The sequence below is a fragment of the Protomyctophum bolini genome (assembly GCF_963924005.1).
Source record: "Protomyctophum bolini genome assembly, chromosome: 5".
NCBI lineage: Eukaryota > Metazoa > Chordata > Actinopteri > Myctophiformes > Myctophidae > Protomyctophum > Protomyctophum bolini.
This window is the reverse complement of record NC_137866.1, coordinates 22,659,641-22,682,011: the sequence shown is the minus strand read 5'-3', so window position 1 is coordinate 22,682,011 and position 22,371 is coordinate 22,659,641. Positions and strand designations below refer to the sequence as shown.

The window sequence follows — 22,371 nt, the reverse complement described above, 5'->3', positions numbered from 1 at the left end:
CACTGTTATCTCGGTCACCAATATTTGTCACCAACATTCCCAGGTGGGAATGTTATGCTGTAATTACGCCTCGCTGTTATATAAAATGGTATGGGCCTGGAAAGGGGAGGCATTGTTGTTCTTCCGTTAACCTGACAAAACATCTCAATGGAATTTATGCTACTAACAGCGTCTGAAATGGCAAAAGAGCAACCACTGGAGTCATAGACTTAAGTAGGTCATCAATTACAGCGTGACTACAGTAGCAACCAATACAACACTGTAGTCCTTGACATCCTTCAGCTCTCGGCTTTCTTGTGCGATGATTCCCTGATTTATCTCTGCATTCGCTGGATGCCATGTTGACCTCCTTGGAGTTAATGGTAAATCTAAGCTTGGCCTCCACACCCAACTATGGTTCTCTGCAGTGTGAAGTCAATGACATTATTAACAGGAAGGGAGCTAGCTGGTGTATATATCCCCTTGTAGAAGCCCAGCTGTGATCATAAATCTATTCGTTTCACCATTTGCGGTTATTAACTTAGCATGTGTGTTGTGTGCATAGCCTCGTTTGCATGGAGCAGATGAAATGGTACTCCGGGCTCATCATCACTTCTGTGATGATGTGCCTGAGAGACAGAATTTGAGCAATAGTCTGTCTAAAACCGGGATATACTGTAACTGGTCTAAAAGTGAACATCTATAGTGTCAACATTTTTGCCGTTTTTTAAACGTCTATATAGATGAAACGCGGTTGTTTCAACATCTAATTTAAGCCCAACATGCTGAAAAATGTTCAGTTTTGCTCGGCATCCGTTCTAGGTGAGCATTGATGGCACCTTTCTAGGGGTTCATGTTCATCTTTCTTTGCAACAGTGCGATGATGACCCTGACCTCACACTAATCACAACATTAAGTATGAATAAATAAATTAAAGCTAACCAGCGCCCTCCGGTGGTCTTACCTTGCCTAGCAGTGTATTCGTTGTCCTCTATGAGGCGGGCCAGACCAAAGTCAGCCACCTTGCACACCAGATTGTCTCCCACCAGGATATTAGCAGCTCTCAGATCTCTGTGCACATAGTTCATTCTCTCCACATAAGCCATTCCCGAGGCAATCTAAGGGGTGGGACAAGTTGTGTATATGAGAGACAGAAAAAACGAATTAAGTATGGTTAAGAAACACTTTATATATCATGCAGTGTCGTACAAAATCTTTTGTGCTGACCTGTGAGGCCATGTCTACCAGTTGAGGGAGGCGGAGCATTTTCCCCATGTCCCCTTTGAGGGAGTCCAGTAAGCTACCTGTTAGTGTACAGTAGATTTAAAAAAAACATCAGCCAAAATAGAGTCTTTGTGTAATAAATAATACATATTTCATAATTAAATACACTTTTCCACCTGCTTGCATTAATGTCTGAAGGTTTGCTATCGCTATGATTTCCGCTTATTCTTTGTTCCATGCTGGGGTTGTTGCTAGAAATAGCAGATCTACAAGTTCACAACACTGAGCACAACTTCATTATAATGACGTATATATACCTTGGCCCATGTACTCCGTCACAATGTAGATGGGCTCCTCCGACACCACGGCATAGAGCTGAACCAGCTTCTCGTGTCTCAGCTTCTTCATGACCTGGGCTTCCTGGAGGAAGGCGTCCGTAGACATGGTGCCAGGCTTTAGTGTCTTGATGGCCACACGTGTTGTACCGTTCCAGGTTCCTGTTGAAACAGGCACAAACACCTTTTGTTCACCAACCGCTACATTTGATCAAGATCAATCTTCTGATTAAAACGATCAATAAGCCAACCTGAAGGGTCAAAAGGGTCAAAGGTCAATGTAAAAATCAAGTTCAGATGGGTCAGATTCTCATGAAAAGTTCAAAGGACAAGGTCACACTCTAGACTCTAGAGCAAGGTCAAAATGACAATCTTGACAATTGCATAGTGTTGGCAGAGTTAGTCAACACCCTAATCGCCCAGGACGAAATTCAACGTCCTTTCTATTAGTAACACCCAGCGCCCAGGACGAAGCGAAGAGTGTTTTGGTTACATTTTAGCTGCTACATCCACATCGGGGATAACATCCGGTCCGTCGGTAAAAGTGCTCCGCTGCTATAAATCGATTGGGCGCTATGATTTAATGGATTAAATAACCCCGGACAATGGGAGTGTTAACAATGCCATTTCCAATGGTCTGGTTCCAGAGCACAAGACTAAGAAAGCAAATTAGATAGTGTTTCTACATGGTATCAACTCAAGACAGTAATATGTCACAGCACAAGCTATGCCTTACCCATCCAGACCTCTCCGAAGCACCCCTGTCCAAGTTTGACGTCGAGGCGGAGAGACTCTCTGGGGATCTCCCAGGCGTCTCTGGCCAGACCCTGGGTCTGTGGTTTCAGGACGGGGCACACCTCGGTCAGACTGTGACACAACCCGTCAGCATGCTCTGGGAGACGGCAGGAAGAAAGAACGTATACGGTCCAATTTTATTAGACATATCAAATATGAAAATAAAAAATAAAACTCAATCCCCAACCACCCCCCACCCACAATCGCAAGGATTCTCTTTGCAGTAGTTCATTACTTGGTACATTAAATACCATCAAAAATACATTTTGCTTTCTGAAATATCATCATCTCTCATGCAATGCAGACCTTTTTTAGATTACAAGTTACAACAAAATAAAATAGGAGCAAAATCAATAAAAACAGTAGAATGGTAAGACAAGGTGGTGAGTAATTAGCTGGGGCAAGCGGTTTAGGAGGATGGGAGGTCTGTGGCCTAAAAAGCATATTATGAAAGTGAAATTAAAAACATTCAGAATGACTAGACTGTAGACTTTGTGGTGTGAACTCACTGCGGTAGTGATTGACGAGCTGCTGCAGGTTGCTGAACTGTGTGCGTGAGGTGATGTAGAAGCCCCCGCTGTCCAGCTTCCTGATCTTGTAGTGTTTCACGTTCAACCCTTTGGTGTTGTCGTAGTCCAATACAGACAAACAGTAGGCACCTGGAACAGATAGACCCGTTAAAACCTGAGACCAGTTTTCTGAAACAAAAACTATGTTTCTAAATCTATTAAATCTATAAAACTATTTAATGTCAAGGTCAAAAGTTATATGTATTTGGCCACCGAGCCCCATCTGAACATATGTTGTTCCAGGGACATCCCAGAAGCAAAGAAAAAATGTTCGCTGTGAAAGAATGTATGTTTAAAGATTTGCACATGGTTTTCACGATAAAAAAAAAATAGCAGATCTACAAGCTTGTAGATTTGCTATTTTTCAACAGCTAAAGTTTAAAAATAATGGTAAAACTGGTTAAAAGCTAAGATGACACAGATACGGCAGCATTCCCGGTCTTAATGGGTTAAAGTAATCATGACAACCATATTGACAGTCAGCCAATTTATTGAATAAAATATATTTGCTTCTAAAATGTGCGAAAGAAAATCTTCATTTTCCTTTTCTTTAGAATATTTGCTTTTTGCTGAAAAATTGACAATTGTCAAATTTGTGGCAACCCTGTCGGATCTAAATCAGACGATGTGTTTATGATGTTTGGCTTTTTCTTTGTAACATAGGCCCCTCCCCTTGAAGCCAAATATATCCAATTGGTATGCATTATTACAACTCTGTATGACATGTTCTTCGCATGACTCCAGAGCGATTTAGCGATTTATGAGAGTATTGGACAAAATCTGCAGGAGGAGTAGCAAAATAAAAGAGTGTTTTGAAGAGAATGCAAAATGGGGAAAAATCTAGTCACGCAGAAATCTGCATGGCCTATATGGGGAGTTGCGTCATGATCCAAGGGAAAATAAGTAGACGCATGCACACACACTGGGGAGAAACACTCAGTGACTGAAAGCCGGGAGTGAACAATGATCCCACCACCAGGTGGCAGCCTCATTGTAGTGAATTGGCATGACAGTCTCGTCTCTGAGCAGTCCCAGGGCCATGCCTCTTCCCTCTCTCAGTGTGTGAACAGGGGCGATATGGACCTGTGACTGTACACTGACCTACTTCCATTTGGCTCACCCCCCCTAACAAAGGCCTCCCCCCACTGCTCCTACGCAGCCACCCACTCCCTGAGTCTACAGCAGCAACCCCTTAAACCCTCTCCTGTCTCCACACATGCCACAGACATGTATTATCACGTGCAAACACACAAACATGAACTACTAGCATGGATCCTGTACTCCACTCATCACATGTGCATGCATTCATGCATGCGCAAATGCATGAAAAAGTGAGTGAAACACGCGCGCACACATACACAGTCAGTCAGTCCTTGGGGAGTCGAGTGTGCCTTAGTCAGCACAGCAGCTGTCTATATCACCTCCAGGCTGTGTGGCACATGCAGCACATCAAACCTTTTCTCCCATCTCCCTTGTGAACCCAAACAACCACACAGATGACAAGCAGCACACAGTACACAATAATTACACAGCAGGGAACCACACAGCGGAATAATAAACCTTTTGTAGTGGCATGTTGTAGTTCCCCTCAACAACACATACTATACGTGTGAATGGAGAGTATGTGAACAATGCTAATGGCTTTCTGTAACAGCCATATAATCATTGATACTGTCAAACTGATGTAGGATGGATGCTGGAGAGAGTGACCCGCCCCTCCACCTTCTCCCATTTTCCCCAGACAGAGGCATCAAACTCACCTTTGGTGGTCTCGCTCTCTCTCACGAGGAAAGTCCCTCTCCTGTTCTCCAAACTCAGCAGCAGCCTCTCCGAGTCTCGGCGTGTAATCTTGCCAAAGTACCACCTAGGGAGGCAGGGAGAAGAGGGACGTCAGGGAGGCAGGAGGGTTGGACAGGTAGGGGAGGACGGAGAGGCAGGGTGGAGTGAGGACAGGGAGGTCGGGGGAAAAGGAAGGATGAGGGAGAATGGGGGGGGGGTAAAGGATTGGTAACAGGCCGCGTGCACGTGAAAGGGAAGGCGAGAGGAAAGTGTAACGCTAGAGGAAGAGTCGTTGACAATGGCCTCTAAAAGTGCACGATTGAAAATAAATGCTATTGTCCCGACAGCTATAGAGCATTACAGCTGCTTACCTGGACTCCACAGTCAATCTGAGATGACTGGCGGTGCAGTAGGCAAAGGCAAAGAGAAAATACAGCTGTTAAAAGTTTAGTTTAGTTTATGGTACCCTTCCGGCCCCCAGCGATGCTTTTGGGCAACATTTATTTTATTTATTTTTCTGTTCTTTTTTCACCTAAACATCATCATTGATGTTCATTGTTTAGTCTTACAATGCCATTGATTATGAGGCAGAAATTCACACAACTTCAAAATCTCTGGACTGGACTGGAACGTAATATATATATATATTTTGTGATCATCAGAATGTCTAGAACATGTTTTATATATTATTGTGAAAGATATTTCCCAAATGTAAATTATGATTTTTTTTTTTACATATTTTCCTCGTAACCTAGTAAGGTTGAAATCTCTTTTTTGCAAGTAGAACTATATCCGGGCTTTGAAGGGTTAATGCAGTGATTCTCAACCTTTTTAATGTCAAGGACCCCCACTTTGATATGCATTAAGCCACAGACTAAGTTGTACTTCTAATCTACACTGTAAAATGTTCAGTGTTCATATAACTCTGAGGTCTATTCCCCTAAAACCTATTCCCTAAACTAATTTTTCCCTTTTGTTGCTTTTGTTTAGGGATAAGGGATAAGGGTGGCGCAAGATGGAGCCCTGAGAATGTAAAACCACCGAAAGTACCTGTAACAGTTCATTTGGTTCCATTTGTACACTTTAAGTTACAAACTTGTAAGGGTTCATTTTTGGTTCCTAACTATCAGCATTTAGCTGGGGACCCCATGGAACCCCCCCCCCCCCCCAAGGACCCCTGGGGGTCCCCAGACCACACCAGTGGTCTATTAAATTCGCAAGTAATTAAGCATCATGTACACAAAAAGTGTGCATGCCTTCAGAGAATTAAGAAACACTGGAGCTATACACATTAAAACGAGTGTTGATTCAACTCTTGAGGGTGTAAAAAAAGAAATATCTGTATCCATTAATATCTGTATTAATTATCTGTATCCAATATCCATTTTGGTGCTGAGGCACAGGCATCGACTTCAAAGTCAAATTCAGATTATATACGGAAATGAATTCTCTGTAGAATCACGCATCAGGCTGCACATTTTTCGGCTCTCTTGATGAAAGGAGTAGATAAAAGAGATAGCGGAGAGTAGAGACAGAGACAGAGAGAGAGAGAGAGAGAGAAAAAAAGGAAAGATTTACTCTTCTGCTTGGATGGAGTCAGACGGAGCCACATAATTGCTGGGGATATACCCGCTCTCTCCAGTGGTCAGGGAGCGGGCCAGCCACCAGTCCCCCTCTCTGTGGAGAAGAGATGAGAATACACATCACACATCCAAACGACTATAAAGCCTGAGTTACACTAGAGCGGGTATCGCTAGCCTAAAATAGCCAGTTGACAAGCTCACAAGAGCTTGTAGATCTGCTATTTTGGGTGTGCAACACCTGCATTAAGCATTATTTGTAGTACGACTGTGTAACTTGCCGACAAGGACCGATCTATCTAACCAATGTGCGATGGAGCATGAGTTAAGCTTTATGAAAACACAACGTATGACATTTAAAAAGGGGCCCAAAGTGAAAAAGAAAGAAGGAAAAAAATAGAGTTAATGACCATTCATCATTGGATGCATGAATGAATGTTTACGGGTATTTCTTCATAAGTGATCCAACGGAGACTAGCAATGTTGATAGCTTGATAAATATAAGTGAAGGTTTTTTGTTTTGTTTTTTCACAGGGGGTTATTGAACCGATGCCGTTAGTCCGGCTCATACTTGTCTGTGACACTTAATGGTACGTTTGAATCATGGAGTGTCCATGCTGAACTAGAACACATGAAGTAGCTACTGTAGCTACTGTAGTGGGTGAAGAATGTAATGACTATCTGAAAGTCTTCTAATGACATAGACAAACATACGTTCCTGGGGTCATGGGCTCAGGATGAGACAAATGGTACCTACACATTAAAATGCAGAGGGTTCATTTAACTTTTTCAGAGTTAAAAGGACACTGTGTATGCGCTACAGCTTATCAGGGAGACGCTGCCCGAGCTTTACAGCACTGGATTCAAGTGGAAGAATCATAACCATCAAGTAAAATTAATGTGCGTTTACAATTCCACAATTATCTGCTGTCGACTTGAGGTGATTACTGTGCTGCAAAGCCTTCAGCCAACATCCCTTGACTACTAAAGGAGCTTGGAACAGAGTTATGGGGTCTTGTGTGGCTTTAACACAGTGTTGATTTAGTGCGCAGGCATAACACAGAGAGAAACAAATGGAGGAACACAAGCATAGCATAGCCACATACAATTCAAGAGAAGCTTTACAAACCTGCAGTTCACCTTCCTCCTAAAATACAAATGTGATGACATGCGATTGGAGAGAAAAAGGCAGAGGAAGAGAAAGGAGATTAAAAGGAGAAGGCAAAGAAGGCAGTGGTTGGAGATAGATACATGTTTTATAGCGGACGCAGAATGGCAGACTACACAATACACATTTGTAACACGAGTAGAAGCACTTTAATATTTGAGCTTAATGTAAATTTTCAACTCCCAAAGGGCCAGCCTGTTTTTATTATTCCAGGAGCAATTATTACATATGCTTCAGCTAATGTATGACGCCAATACTGAAATATTTAAATTGCTACATAAGTAGGCGGCAGGAGGCAGAAATCATAATGAGGCAAGGGGGGGGTTATTAAGAACAAAACAAAGGGGGTACAGGGTGGGGGGGGCGGCATAATCATAACAAAAGCCTAGGCTAGCATATCACCCATTGTAAATGTGATACATTGGATTATTACCATCATGCATTGCATAGCAATCAGAAAGCCAAGACAAAGATGGACTAATTTGGACGCGGCGACCCGTAAAACATGGGTTCACTAATCTTATAGTCAGTTCACAGAGTCTGGGTGTATTTGACCTAATAACAAACCAGGCCTCTGCCTCCAGGGCCAGATGCACCAATAATCCACTATTGTCCTCTGCCTCATGCCTTCTAGGTCAGTGGTTTGTTTTCAGACACGTAACAACTGGGGGTTCAGTGGTATAGCATGGTCGACTGAAGCTCCACTGATTATAGCTAGCCCCACCTTTGAAAACAAATTAGGATTGAATGGTATGGATTTCTGGGATATTGTTTTGGACACCATTTGCAGGAAAATAACAGCAGAACAGCAACATCCTTGCTGTGGTTGGTTATCTATCCAGTAAAATATCATCAGCCATGCAGGTAGTGCTTTTGGGAATGGGAAGAAAGAAAGTATGCAGAAACTTGTCAGTTCGAAACAAAACAACTCCCACTGAAACAATATCAGACGCGCAAGATAGCCTCATCTGTAACCATAGGAACGGCGTAAATGTAAGTCTACATTATTTGCTGTATTTAATTCCCTTACGTGTTGTTCACAATCTGTAGTCGTTCACTCTTCCTGAAAGACAGATCTGAGGCTGTTCGGGACTCATAGTCATATAATGCCACAAAGGTTGTCACGCCCCCTATTGGAAAAGAGAGGGGATTACAAAAAGTCATTTTAGTTATTTGTAATTTTTCAATAAAAAGACAGAATAAAAAAGGCACTTCACTGCAAAATACTTCGTTAAAGGAGAATTCCATTTTTCCATTCTTTCTTTGTAGTCGTTACGTCCCCACCAAAGAGGTCCAGGTGTTTTTTTTGTGCAAAAACTCCTTATTGGCTATTTCCCCTACCATAAGCCCTCAATGAATTGCATTGAATTGGGCTATGGGGTGTGCTAATTTGCTTATTTCCATCGAAATAAGTAGTTAAGTGTGCCGCTTGGGATATTATTTACATTATGAAGAGAGGATATATACAAAAAATATATAATTTTGAGCGATGGAAATAAGCGAATTAGCACAACATGACAACACCCCATAGCTGATAGCCCCATTCAATTCAATGCAATTAATTTAGGGCTTATGGTAGGGGAAATAGCCAATAAGGAGCTTTTGCACAAAATAACCCCTGGACCTCGTTGGTGGGGACGTAACAACAACTACAAAGAAAGGTAAGAAAGCCTTTTAGTATGTAATTCTCCTTTAAGATTAGATAAGATAATCTCCTTTCCTACCTCCTAGGGTGCTTCTGTTGGGTGAGGTGACGGCGTTATTGTCCACGCCCCCAAACAGGGTGAGCTCTGCGCCGCTGCCCGTCGGCTGAGAGGTACGGAGTCCTCCTCCCTCCACCGTAGGGCTCTTGGTGGGGGACAAGGACTGCTGTTGGTGGGTGGTGTTGGCCTGGTATCCCCCGGCCCCTCCTCCGGAGTTGAGGTTGCCATCGAGACTACGGGTGCGTGGTCCTACGTCCTTGGGCTTGCTCTTGGATCCCCCCATGGCCTAGACAGGCCTATAGGATAGTCACAAACAAGGGCACAAAGTTGGCATACAAGTCCTGATAAAGAATATAACATTATTGTAAGAAAACTAGGAAAGAAAAGGGGGGGGGGAAAGGAGGGCTTGCTTCTACGTTTCATCATCATCGCCTAAGAATAGCAAATCTCAACTCCGGAGAAAATTCCTCTCACTGTGTGAAGACCAGATGCAGAAACCAGAGATAGATTGGAGACCACGGCTCTGAACCAACAGAGATGCCGGGTCATGTGTGAACCACACAAACCAGCACTTCCCAAAGGATGGTCTGGCAGCTGCCACACCCCATTTTCCACACGGACATCAGACCCCCACCACCACCACCACACACACACACACACACACACACACACACACACACACAAACCAACACAGAAAAGCATCCGACATACACATGTGCAATTTCCACGCACACAGATGACCAAATATGCACACACACACACACACACACACACACACACACACACACACACACACAAATGCATATGACTCACAACTAAATTCCGGTGTCATAGCATGACCCTAAAAGAAGAACCCAAAAAATAAAGGAACAGTGCCCTCTTTTCCTTGAATTGTCAACAATCTGTCTTGAGAGACTACAGTACCGATAGACAAACACAGAGTCTTTGTTAGGCGTAATGATGTTTCGTAGGAGTTGGTTTAAAATGGGGAAACCGGACATTCCCAACATAGACCTTTATATCAGTGATTCTCAATCTTTTTTTGAGAACCAATGTGTGACCTTGTGGACTACGTGCTGTAGCCCTGTTGGCAGCTATGCTCTAAATTAATACTCTACTCGACACGACTCTAAATTCTGCAAACTGTACACTACGGTAAGCCACACGAGAATTTTGTATTTTGTTGAGGTATAACTTAAACTATGTGGTAAAAAAAATCTAAACCCTCTCAAGTCTCTCCGCCCTACTCGGGCACGTGAAGCATCTCAGACCTCTGTAATCACATCTCAGCACAGGGAAGTAGACTAAGCCAGGGGATAATTTAGGGACTGGAGCCCCTGCTATCATGGTCACATATAGCTACAGAATTTAGAGAAAACCCCAAGTTGCAGGGTTTTCACTGTCATTGTACAGCCTCGGCTCTGAAGCTCCGAAGGCAATAGGAGATATGGCCATGTCGTTGTTTAGCTTGTTCACAGGCAGCCACTGTCATGCGCCGACAACATCTCATTGGCATTTGGCTCCAGGTTTGGAGCCAGTTATTGCATGAGAGGCCAGTTTCATTAATGCGTCTTTAAGCTCAGAAAAGCTACACTACAACGCACACACACCAGTGCTGGCAGCCTAAAGCCTAGTTCAGTTCAGACCAAAGATTTGCGATGAGACAAAATCCTTAAGCCACTTTATACAATACTTCACATATGCGACACGTTATGAGCTTGTAAGTCTGCTCCTGTTGGTGTGCGATACCATTGTATAATGGAGCATAGTACAGCATTCATTTCCAAGCTTTAAAATGGTGCATGCAGAGACATATCGCAGCAGTCTGAATCACCCATTATCAGGGGCAGAGACATGCCCAGATGTCTATGGAACATAACCACTGTACAGTGGAAACCGTAACTGTACAGAAGAGGAAAAAAAGAACGCTCCAACAAGGGAAACGAGTGGAGTGTTGTCAGGTGTTCCCGTCTGTCAGATATACCACCCCGCCACCTCAATCCTCCTCATCTGTCAGGAGGGACGCCGGGGAGGAGGCGAAAAGGGAGACAGGAGGCTCTCTTGTGCCTTATCAGACAGCTGAGGGGATTCCTATGGATTAGATGTTCACAGCAGTCTACCAGATTCTTTTTTCAGGGGGGCAAGTAAGCAGTTTCTTTTCTTTTCATTTTTTGCAGACATTAAGCACAGAATATCCAAGTCATTTGACTCACAGTTTTTAAGACAGAAAAACAATCATAAAACATCATAACTCAAATAGACATGGTGTGAATTCCAGACAGTAATTCACAGTCTATTTATTACATTAGTCCTGATTATTTCCCTCTAATCAAGGAAGGCGGAGTTAACTTTGCAATGCAATTTTTGCTGCCCAGCTACTGTGCGTACCAACTAGTTCATATTATAAGAGGAAGCCGTATCTATCTACAAAAATAAGACATACAGTACTAGAGACAGAGAGCGAGAGGAGGTATAGTGAGGAGGGGTCGATGCGGGCAAAGGGTCGATATCTCCACCAGAGTACAATGGGGGAAAGCATCACACTAAGTGTATCAGTCACAGTCACAGTTAACAGACACTCACTGACACCCGCAGCCAGGCTAAAAGACAACTGGTGCAGGCACAGTGGGCTCATCTTCTCCCTGCAGACTGGTTGCATGGTAAATAAAGCTTTTCATCTCAGTCCCCAGCCCAGTGCCTTGCTAGATGAATTTTACTTTAAAAATAATAATAATAATAATAATAATAATAATAATACTACATGTAAATAGCTGATGTGACGAGTCGTGAGCCTGTCGGTCTGCTGTTTTCAGAGTTTCGCCTATAATGACAAGGCCAGAAGAAGTACGCCAGGCCAGGGTTTAAGACAATGATTAAACGAACGTCAACTTTAATGATGATGCTATTAAACATGGCACACAGACAATGAGGATTTTCTGACATCAAATGGAAAAATGAATTCCTTTGATAAAACCAGATCAGGAAAAACAAAATTAGCAGCTTCTCATGACAGGACGAATGAACTAGAAAAAAATGTAAACATGAAAACAGAGCTTTGAGGAATGAGGGTCTTTCTTCACATTCGGCTTCAAATAAAGACCTCCATTGTGAGCTCTCAGCAGGCGATGTCCGCAAGACACAGAGGTGGCCTGTGGTTGTGGACTGCAAAGGCCTTAGCGTTTCCATTCCTCCTTCCTCTAGCAGTCACTGGGAAATATAGAAATAAAAGGAAGTCACAGAGTCGGAAACTGACATGCCTCACATCGTGTGTGTCTGGGGGGAATTTTAATATCCTGCATGTATGCCAATATAAACCCATGTGTCAGCAATCACCTAGCAAGGCTGGGGCACACTAGTTTAGGTCCTAATCAAATCAAATTTGATTTTAACACAGCCAGAGTTGACCAAAGTGCTTCAAAACAAAAGATAAAAATTAAAGCAAAATAAGCAGAATAGGCCCATGATACAGTAAGCAATGAGCACCTGCTCTATGTGAGGCAGAGTTACATGAAACTACCTCAGGGGGGGGGGGTTGCTTAATTATGCACGAGATCTGGCAACGGATTTCAAATCCTTCAAGTCTCACAGGATTTGGTTGAATGTGAAATTGTGAGAAGTCTTTTAATGTTGTTTTTTGCCTTTATCCTACCCGTCTTCCCATTTTTTAAATAATATTTTAAAAAGGTTATCTTTGAAAAAACAAAGGAAGGGTCCCGCACACTGTCAGACACTTGCCAAAATGTTGCTCTTTATTGGGTCGATTAGACCTTCATCAGGACAGACAATTAAATAATAAACACAAGGAAAACCTCCATTATTGAGAGAGAGGAAGTAATAGAATTCAATGGTTAAATCAGACCTCATTATGTCGGATGTGAGAGACTTTCACACCATGAGCGTTTTAGCAAAACCCAGAATAGGCAGAGATAGTGAAACTGCTTTCGAGAGGAGGCAAGTTGCAGCTTGAATTCTGACTTGACAGCTACTTCTGGCGCCCATCCCTTTGTGCTGCGTTACTATTGGTTGCGTAGTCTAACAAGAGGATTGGCATGTTCAGACGAACTGTCTGAACACCTCCACTAGATGCCTGCTTGTTACTATTGGTCTCTGGTAGTCCAACAAGAGGATTGGCATGGTCAGACAGTTCCACCTGCACTAGATGACCTTTCACTTTTTATGCCTTTGGCAACAGGTTAAAGGTCACACATTTTCACAATAACACTATAATTGCTGTAATTACACGTTGCGGTTCAAATGTTGTTCCATTGTAATTTAGTAATTGCAACGGCATAACAGGTTTGTCTGTGTAATAACAGACCTTATTCCCCCCTTTCACACCTATGATGAAAGATCACTGAGGCCATGTGAAAGGGGATTATATAGCAGCACTCATACTATTCCTCTGACATTCACCCTGTTTTACACCCTAAGCTGAAATACGACAAGAATTATGCATTACTGTGAATGTGAGGGAAGGAAAATATCTCTGCTCCTCTGGGATACATTATGTGATCTTTCTAAATGAATATCATTGCAATGCTATATAACATTGTCTCCTACTGGTTCTCATCATAGACCTATAGGGGCCTGCAAGGGTCCTTGAAGGGTCTCCAGCTGTATGGTTGATAATTAGGAACCATTTGGTTAAATTTGTACATCCTCTAAAGTAATCGCATCACAAGGTGGTCTGTGGCCTAATGCATATCAAACTGCGCTTCCCTGAAATGAACCCATTTTGACCTGAGATCAGATTCTAAAAATGTCTGTTTGAATGCAAAAAGTTATGTTTCTATGTCGTTCTTTGATTTTTCAAAAATAGCAGACCTAGACCTAGAGGTTGTAGACCTTCCCGCCCAAAATGGGTTAAAAAGGTGACATCAATGCTTTTTGTTTTGCTGTACATACTGTAAAACAGTGGTTCTCAATCTTTTAAGGCTGTGACCCCCAAAATAATCATATTTGAACTGGGGACCCCTCAACCTGATATTAAGCGCTTGGAATACATTAATTGCTAAATAGCAAACTGCTACTAAATGGCCACAAAGCCAATGCCATGCTATTTTCTCCAAATAGCCTAGTCAATGTCCCCTCAAAGTAACATCACCACTCTGGATGGAGTATCCATTGAATGGGTTGATTTGTATAAATATTGGGATGTGGTTGGACAACAAGTTCAAACACCACATTGATGCCTTGGCAAAATAGCTTAAGTTCACGCTGAGTTTCTTCTACAGAATGAAGTCCTGCTTTTCTAATGCTTCTCGCAAAAATCTGGTTACAGACCTCTTCCTGTATCAGCTCGATTATGGCGATACTGTCTACAGCTTTGCTAGTTCCTCAACTCTGAGCAAACTTGACCCCTTGTTTCACGCTGCATTGAGGTTCATAACCAACTCCCCCTATAGGACTCATCACTGTACTCTGTACGCCCTAGTGGGTTGGTCCTCCTTAACGTCTCGCAGGTTGCTACATTGGTATATTCTCACATATAAAGCCATTCTTGGTAATCTCCCACTTTACATTTGCTCTAAATTTGAACTTGTCGAAAACTCTCTCAAACTCAGATCAAATGCATGCCCCCAACAAAATCTGAGGCTGGGGAAAAAAAGCAAGGCTTTTTTGGAATGACCTACAGACCAGACTCAAACTGGCTTCTGTGATTCCCCTAGTGAGCTTTAAAAGGATCGCCATGGGCACGCTTCCCAAACATTGCTCCTGCTTTCACGTATAGCAAATGTTGGTTCTCTTGCTTTTTAGTTTATTAGCAAATGTCGTTGCTTAGTTTTTATATATTTAGCCTTTATTTGTTATTATTGCGTTATTAGACGTTCCTGTTCTCCCTTTGAGCTTCTTCGGTAGTAGGTACCGTATTGTTATTGTCTTGTATTTATTGTTACTGGCAGAGCTGTGTCACTTATTTTGCCTCTTATCTTGGCCAGTTCACACTTGTAAAAGAGACTCTCAATGTGGTTTTTACGTGCGTGCGTGCGTGCGTGCGTGCTGGACCTAGAGAGGCCCGGAGGATAGATGGGACAGGTGATACATGCCTCTAAAATACAATGAGAAAGTTTACCCACTGTCCACAATCCACTGCACAACTCACTGTCCCTCACGTGTGCTCGCCAAGCGGAAGACCCATTTACCACTGCTACACTGCCTCCGACGTCACTCCTTATACCTCTGCATTTCTCCATATAACTCTATGGCCGGCCCACTCACTGTCCACAATCCACTGCTCAAGTCACCGTCATCATCGACATGTGTGTACGGTCATAGACCCGCCCCTATGGGCAGTACGCGGAAGTACCGTCTATTTCCATGCTCTGACGTCGGTCACTCCACCTCTGCGTTTTCCAACACCAGGGACAAGCATTCCATTCATTCATTCCTGCCTGCCAGCTGCAACAACGCAGGAATGCTCTTAGTGCTCTCCCTGCTGTAGGGCAGGCCAGTCTAAGACAAAAAGGGGCGTGACCCAAAATAAATTGCAATAGTAATCGTTCAAGGTTTTTTTTATGATCCTTAGGGTCATCCAAATATATTACAAATTGATTATTATATACATTTTGGATCATTGTAAATTCAGGGGTTTGAACGTTGGGGTATACCATTGAAAACCTATATAAAAAAGGCAAAAAATTCAAGCATTAGTTTTTCACGAAAAACTGCCATAGCCACTTGCCCTTAATGTGATGACCTCCTCACATTTGTGAAAACACTATTTTATTCATTACACACCACATTGTCTCTTGTTTTCACTGTTTTCAACATCTTATAATTCCTAGTGTAATGTAATACAAGTGAAAGTCAGGAGGACAGTTCAAACAAATATCTCATATGCCTGCATCGTTACCGCAGTAATCCAAAAGTTTGAACAGCAAAGACAGCTGCATAATTAAGGCAGTATCCAAGTGTGGCTCTGACTGATTACATCACTAGACCCCAATTAATGGACAAATTATCGTCCATTATTTTGCAGCCAATGTGACTGTGTCCCAATTCTTATTTAAGTATAATAATAAATAAATAAAATTGATTATGTGACTAATCAAAGTTAAATATAGGCTATTTAATTAACTACTTATGCCGTATAACATACTGTAGTGAAGATAGCCAATTCAATCTACAAGTTGTCATGATGCATGATATGTGTTGTGAGCAGGTATATCTGCTTTTTTGCTGTTTCAGATTTTTGAGTGGTGCAACCAGCTATGTGTGTCCCTGGGTGGGTCTGTCCCTGGCTGGGTCTGTCTGTCCGAGCACGAAATGGCGTTTGGTTGGTTTTCACAACAAAGTGTCAACTGTTGCGCAGCCTAACACACACATACATGTTAACTGTATATATGATGATTTGGGGTGTTACAGTACAGTGACAGTACAGTACAGTACGGGACCCCTAACTCTGTCATTTCTTAACCATTTCGGACGCGGGGCGGCTCGCCAGAACCGGGCCGTGTAGAAGGGTGTAGAAGGAGAGGCCAACTAAAAAATATATAATAATAAAAATAAAAAATAAATAAAAACATATGTTTTTTTTTATATCGATACAAAAGCGCTAAGACGTGTGTACACATCCACTGGATCCATCGGTTGGATTAGACGTTTGTACAACACGTCCTATGGTCTGTTAATGACAAGCTGATCTTTTTTCTTTTTTCAGTTAAAGGATATTTCTCTGATTATGTTTATTGATGTATTTGCTTATAAGATAAATGGTCTCGAATTCAGCAAATTATTGCGAACGCAGTGAGCACTTACTACCAGTAAGACGCGCAAACGCGGGAAGCGAACGCAGCTCGTACATATTTGGGTTTTGGACGTATAGCTGCTTTGGGGACTCCTTATCTGGTTATGGCTGAGTCATGGTGACACAAATCACTCAGCTTCATATATGGGCACAAAAGCGGGACAGACACATCACTCAGCTCCATATATGGGCACAAAGGGGACACACACACACACACACACACACACACACACACACACACACACACAGACAGACAGACATGATCTGCTAGGTCTCATAGTAAGTGCTCACTGCGTTCGCAATCACTGCGTTCGCAATGAGACCTAGCAGATCATGTCTGTCTGTGTGTCTGTCTGTGTGTCTGTCCCGCTATCCAAATATGGAGTGTGTTGCATCAGCAATCACTCAGCTCCATATATGGGCACAAAAGGGGCCAGGTGCACTCAGCTCCATATATGGGCACAAAAGGGGCCAGGTCCACATATACAGTAACAGCGGGACAGACACACAGACAGACAGACAGACAGACATGATCTGCAGGGTCTCAGCTGCGTTCGCTTCCCGCGTTTGCGCATCTTACTGGTTATAAAGTAATCGAAATAGAAAAAATCTCAGTCAAATCATCGGTCACAGTGGCTCTCAAAATCAGACGAAAAACTCATAGGCATAGATCAAACTACCCAAGAGCCCTGTGTGTCACTATGCTTTAGCCATCTGATTCAGAGGTAAAGTACCCTGCCGTGTGTCTCTCTGCTTTAGACATCAGAACCAGAGGGCCGATTTAACAGACTCTATCACAGGACTGGCAGGAATTCAGTCCTCTGGTTCTTTCAGCATTGATCTGCAAAAGCTGGAACGCGTCAGCATTCAGCCAAAAGAGGGAAGACATTAGTAGTCATAGGCCATGTTTGGGTGTACCTGCATGAGTGTGTTTGTGCATGCATGCATGTACAGTATGTGTGTGCATGTACAGCATATAGTATGTGTAGTACTGTATGTACTCTGTGCATGTGTCTATGCCACCTGTATCTGCATGTGCATGTGATCCTGATGTCGGCCCACTGGCTATATAGTATTCCTTCTGCAGTATACCATCTCAAAGTAATGACTACAGTACATTATAGGAAAACGTGGTGGGGCTTGGTCTCCTGCGTCACCAGCCTCCAATCGCAGCGTCATCCAGGCCTGCTTTTTCCACACACAGATTATCAACATCAATTCCTCAATCTTGCTCACCAAAACGGCAAGATGACGCGAAACGACAAGACTGGATATACCAGTCAAACTGCTGCTGCACCCCCTGCAACCGCATCTCTCATCCTGTCTCAACAAATCCGTTAAAAAGGGGCACGGTCAACTGAACACGCATGCAACAAGCAGATCACCTGTACACAAAGTGAATGAAGGAAGTAGCTCAAAGGTTTGAGTTCCTCCTGGTTGCCTGTCTACTCTATATGGTACAGTTACTGTAATGAAAGCTCATATAAAGTCGAGTCGAGCTCGAGCCTTGTTTCTCTTCTCCTTCTACAAACAAGAGCATGAGGAAATGGCTGACGGGATTATGTTTACACACCCCTTCCCCCTCGCGACGGTTTCACCAACTGCCTCACGGTGACATGACATATATCCGTCCGCACTCGGCAGTTCCCGTAGAAAATGCAGTTACTCATTTTGTTAATAATTACAAAGAGGCTGAGGGAGGCCAACATCTCGGTGCATCGGGCCACGTCCTGAACGCAATGTGATTTACTGATGCGCAACCTCTCGCGTGCTGTAACTTATACTGTACTGTGCACACTGGGCTGTGTGTGAGTCGCGCTTATCACCCCGTGAAATCACTCCTCTGAGCCCACTGAGCCCCTCCACTTTTGGAGGTCTGAGAGTAAACATAAGCCCTCAGCGGTGGTACACGGTCAAATTCGCATGTTAATGTATCCAGTTAGGTCCAGTTTATATCCATTTACAATTGTAACCAAACAGACCCATACAGGTCTATTTGTTTACATTTGTACACGTCATTGTTACAATTACAAATGGCTATATTTGTACACACAGAGGATTTTACTGTGCAAGACATTTGCGTAACCCATTTTTGCCGTGGACCCCTTTTGGCGTTTTAACTAAGCATTATGTAATACTTTAGCTATTGAAAGATAGCAGATACAAGCTCATAACGCGCCACTGAGTGGTGCGCTACGAGCTTGTAGGTCTGCTATTTTTGAAAAATCGTGTAAATGCCTAATGGGTTAATTCAGGATTAAAAAGCGTGTGTGTCGTCGTCCCCCCCCCCCCCCCCCCCCCCCCCCCCCATGTGCTCCTCCTGTCACAGACAGACACGGGGTTAGAAACAGGGAGGTGCTGGAGTCAATATTTACCACTGCACACACACATACATATACACCTCGCCGTTGCTATGGAGGTGATTCTAAGCATTCCAAGAGCAACAAACTCCGAGACACACAGGGTACTTGTTGTTCTAGAGGGGGGAAAAAAGATAGCACAAAGCAGCAATTTTATCTGGGAAATTGAAACAAGATTAGAAGAGCTAGGCTCCGGTCTCTGGAAATGGTGTGGGATTTCTGACACTTCCTGAAATCACTTAATTGGGGAGAGGGAAATGAAAGAGAAAGATGAGAAAAGGGAGAGACAGAGAACACCTGGGGAAATTCTTTCCATCACGTTGTCTTTCAGTGATTCACTTTTATATATATTTTATAATAGGAGCAGAAGGTGCGATACCTTATCCCTGTGTGTGTGTGTGTGTGTGTGTGTGTGTGTGTGTGTGCGCGCGCGCGTGCGTGTGTGAGTGAAAGAGGCAGAGAAAGACAGACTGTTTAACTCTGATACTTGATTAAAAGCAATCGGATGCTCTCAGATCACCTTCTGTTTACTAACTACCCTGATCCAATTTTATTATTTTGGTACTGGGCTCAGCAAGAAAATATTCTTGCTGAGCCGTATATTGTGAACTATGCACAGACAATGCACAGACAAATATTTTTTTATTCCATTTACTTTTTACATTTGACCAAATAGCCAAATCGACAGCGATTTCCTATTTTCCTTTTCGAAATAGGGCTTAAGTGGTTAACTTAACTGTAATCAACTCCACTCTCTTCATGACACTTAGCCCTTTATCTCAAACACCACCCAACAACACTTCTCTATTTCCCCACTGGTAGCACTATGTGGGACAAAACGAACATTGAAATATGACTGCGCAAGAGACAGAATCTTACGACTGCACAGAACTGCAGACATGGCATACTTCATCTTCATCCTCTTTTGCACGGGCTGGACCAGTCCAAATCTCTCCGAGTCACACACACACAGAAACAGCCCCGTGCTTCCATGTTCTGGGTTCTGGGTTCTGGCTGAATCATCCCTCCACAGACTGGGTTTTCCATGGCAAGTCCCATGCCAGTCAGAATAATTTCCCACGCCGTGGTGGTGGAGGAGCAATCTAGAGCATCACACGGGTGAATGCTGCAAGACTACAAGTAAATGTGTATCCGTCCTAAACTCTTTGGCTTTGTGAAGATCACCACGGCCAGTGGAGACTTCCTAAGACAAAACATGAGAGAACACGACTGGGTAAATCCCTCACAACCCTTCCCTAGACTGGGTGAATCCATCACAACCCTTCCCTAGACTGGGTGTTGACAAGTGAGGCTTAAAGAGACAGACAGAGGCATTACAGTCATTTCCTCCAGTTACCTCATCAGGCTCGTTGTTACAAAACAGGTAAGAAACAGCTGGACAATATAAAATGACGCAGCAAAATAAGAGAGTTTAAACGCCAAGCCATTTTGGTGTGATTTCAACATAAAAATGGACGCATAAGAAAGAAAAACGCCAACTGTTGGAAAGGTGCGAGGGCAAATCTTTGCAGAAAGGCGTGCCTTGTTTTATGACCCAAGGCCCAACGCTGCTGATGATAAATATAGGACATAAACAAGCACAGCTGCAGCATGTGTCGCTGCTCCTGAAAGCTGGGGGAGATCAGGAGCATCTCTGGCTTCCATATAGCAATAGCATCAGGAGGACTGCAAGGAAAGGACCTCCGGGTTTGCAGTGTATTGTGTGTTGTGCTGAGAGAAGCCCCATATTGTTCCTCTGGGGTGTATTAAACACCAGACTGACTGGTTTACTGCTGTACCGTTGCTCACACACACATGCATATGTTGCTTCTAGATTTTTACTCTTAAGTTGGCGCTCTGGTTTTGAGAGACAGCGAGATTAATTCGTGGCGGTGACGACTCGCCACGACGTATTTTTTTACGCCATGACGTATTCTTCATTATCCGCCATGGCAGAACAAAATCCGCCGTGGCGAGTACAGAATCCGCCATGGCGACGACTCGCCACGACCTATTTTTTTACGCCATGACGTATTCTTCATTATCCGCCGTGGCGAGTACAGAATCCGCCATTGTTTATTTTTTTTTTGCGTGCCGTGGTGCAGGTTTTATTGTCCTAGTAATACTATTCTCGGAATTATTTCATCCTCTTGTAGCGTAACGGTTAGCGCTCTCGCCCCTATAGTCAAGGCACTGTGCCGGGCCAGGTTCGATTCAGGCAAAAAACAAACTTTTTTTTTTTAAAGTTATTTTTTTACCCGTACATACAGTGTGTGTGCGTGCGTGCGTATACAGTGTGCGTGCGTGTATGCGTGCGTGCGTATACAGTGTGTGTGTGTGTGTGTGTGCGTGCGTGCTTCATCGTATTTATTATTATTATTATTATTATTATTAATATGCAGGTAATAATAATAAATACGATGAAGCACGCACGCACGCATATACAGTGTGTGTGCGTGCGTGCGTATACAGTGTGCGTGCGTGTATGCGTGCGTATACAGTGTGTGTGTGTGTGCGTGCGTGCGTGCGTGCGTGCTTCATCGTATTTATTATTATTACCTGCATATTAATAATAATAATAATAATAATAAATACGATGAAGCACGCACGCACGCATATACAGTGTGTGTGCGTGCGTGCGTATACAGTGTGCGTGCGTGTATGCGTGCGTATACAGTGTGTGCGTGCGTGCGTGCGTGCGTGCTTCATCGTATTTATTATTATTACCTGCATATTAATAATAATAATAATAATAATAAATACGATGAAGCACGCACGCACACACACTGTATACGCACGCACGCATACACGCACGCACACTGTATACGCACGCACGCACACACACTGTATGTACGGGTAAAAAAAATAACTTTAAAAAAAAAAAGTTTGTTTTTTGCCTGAATCGAACCTGGCCCGGCACAGTGCCTTGACTATAGGGGCGAGAGCGCTAACCGTTACGCTACAAGAGGATGAAATAATTCCGAGAATAGTATTACTAGGACAATAAAACCTGCACCACGGCACGCAAAAAAAAAATAAACAATGGCGGATTCTGTACTCGCCACGGCGGATAATGAAGAATACGTCATGGCGTAAAAAAATAGGTCGTGGCGAGTCGTCGCCATGGCGGAT

The 22,371-nt window shown here is 43.3% G+C and overlaps 1 protein-coding gene across 2 annotated transcripts in view; it reads right to left on the bottom strand.

Annotated features, from left to right (window-relative positions):
• The window catches only part of src (v-src avian sarcoma (Schmidt-Ruppin A-2) viral oncogene homolog), a 38,259-nt gene that overhangs the window by 5,896 nt on the left and 9,992 nt on the right, over positions 1-22,371 (bottom strand). The window contains exons 1-10 of one of the 2 annotated variants that reach the window (XM_080763714.1): positions 15,236-15,341; positions 9,154-9,428; positions 8,460-8,559; positions 6,260-6,358; positions 4,663-4,766; positions 2,843-2,992; positions 2,275-2,430; positions 1,521-1,700; positions 1,207-1,283; positions 944-1,097 (exon numbers count right to left, since the gene is read on the bottom strand). In XM_080763714.1, the coding sequence (XP_080619840.1) occupies positions 944-1,097; positions 1,207-1,283; positions 1,521-1,700; positions 2,275-2,430; positions 2,843-2,992; positions 4,663-4,766; positions 6,260-6,358; positions 8,460-8,559; positions 9,154-9,415 (1,282 nt within the window). In that variant the 5' untranslated portion in view covers positions 9,416-9,428; positions 15,236-15,341. Of the gene's footprint in view, positions 1-943; positions 1,098-1,206; positions 1,284-1,520; positions 1,701-2,274; positions 2,431-2,842; positions 2,993-4,662; positions 4,767-6,259; positions 6,359-8,459; positions 8,560-9,153; positions 9,429-15,235; positions 15,342-22,371 lie in introns of those variants that run through there. The other variant, XM_080763713.1, reaches the window with a different exon arrangement.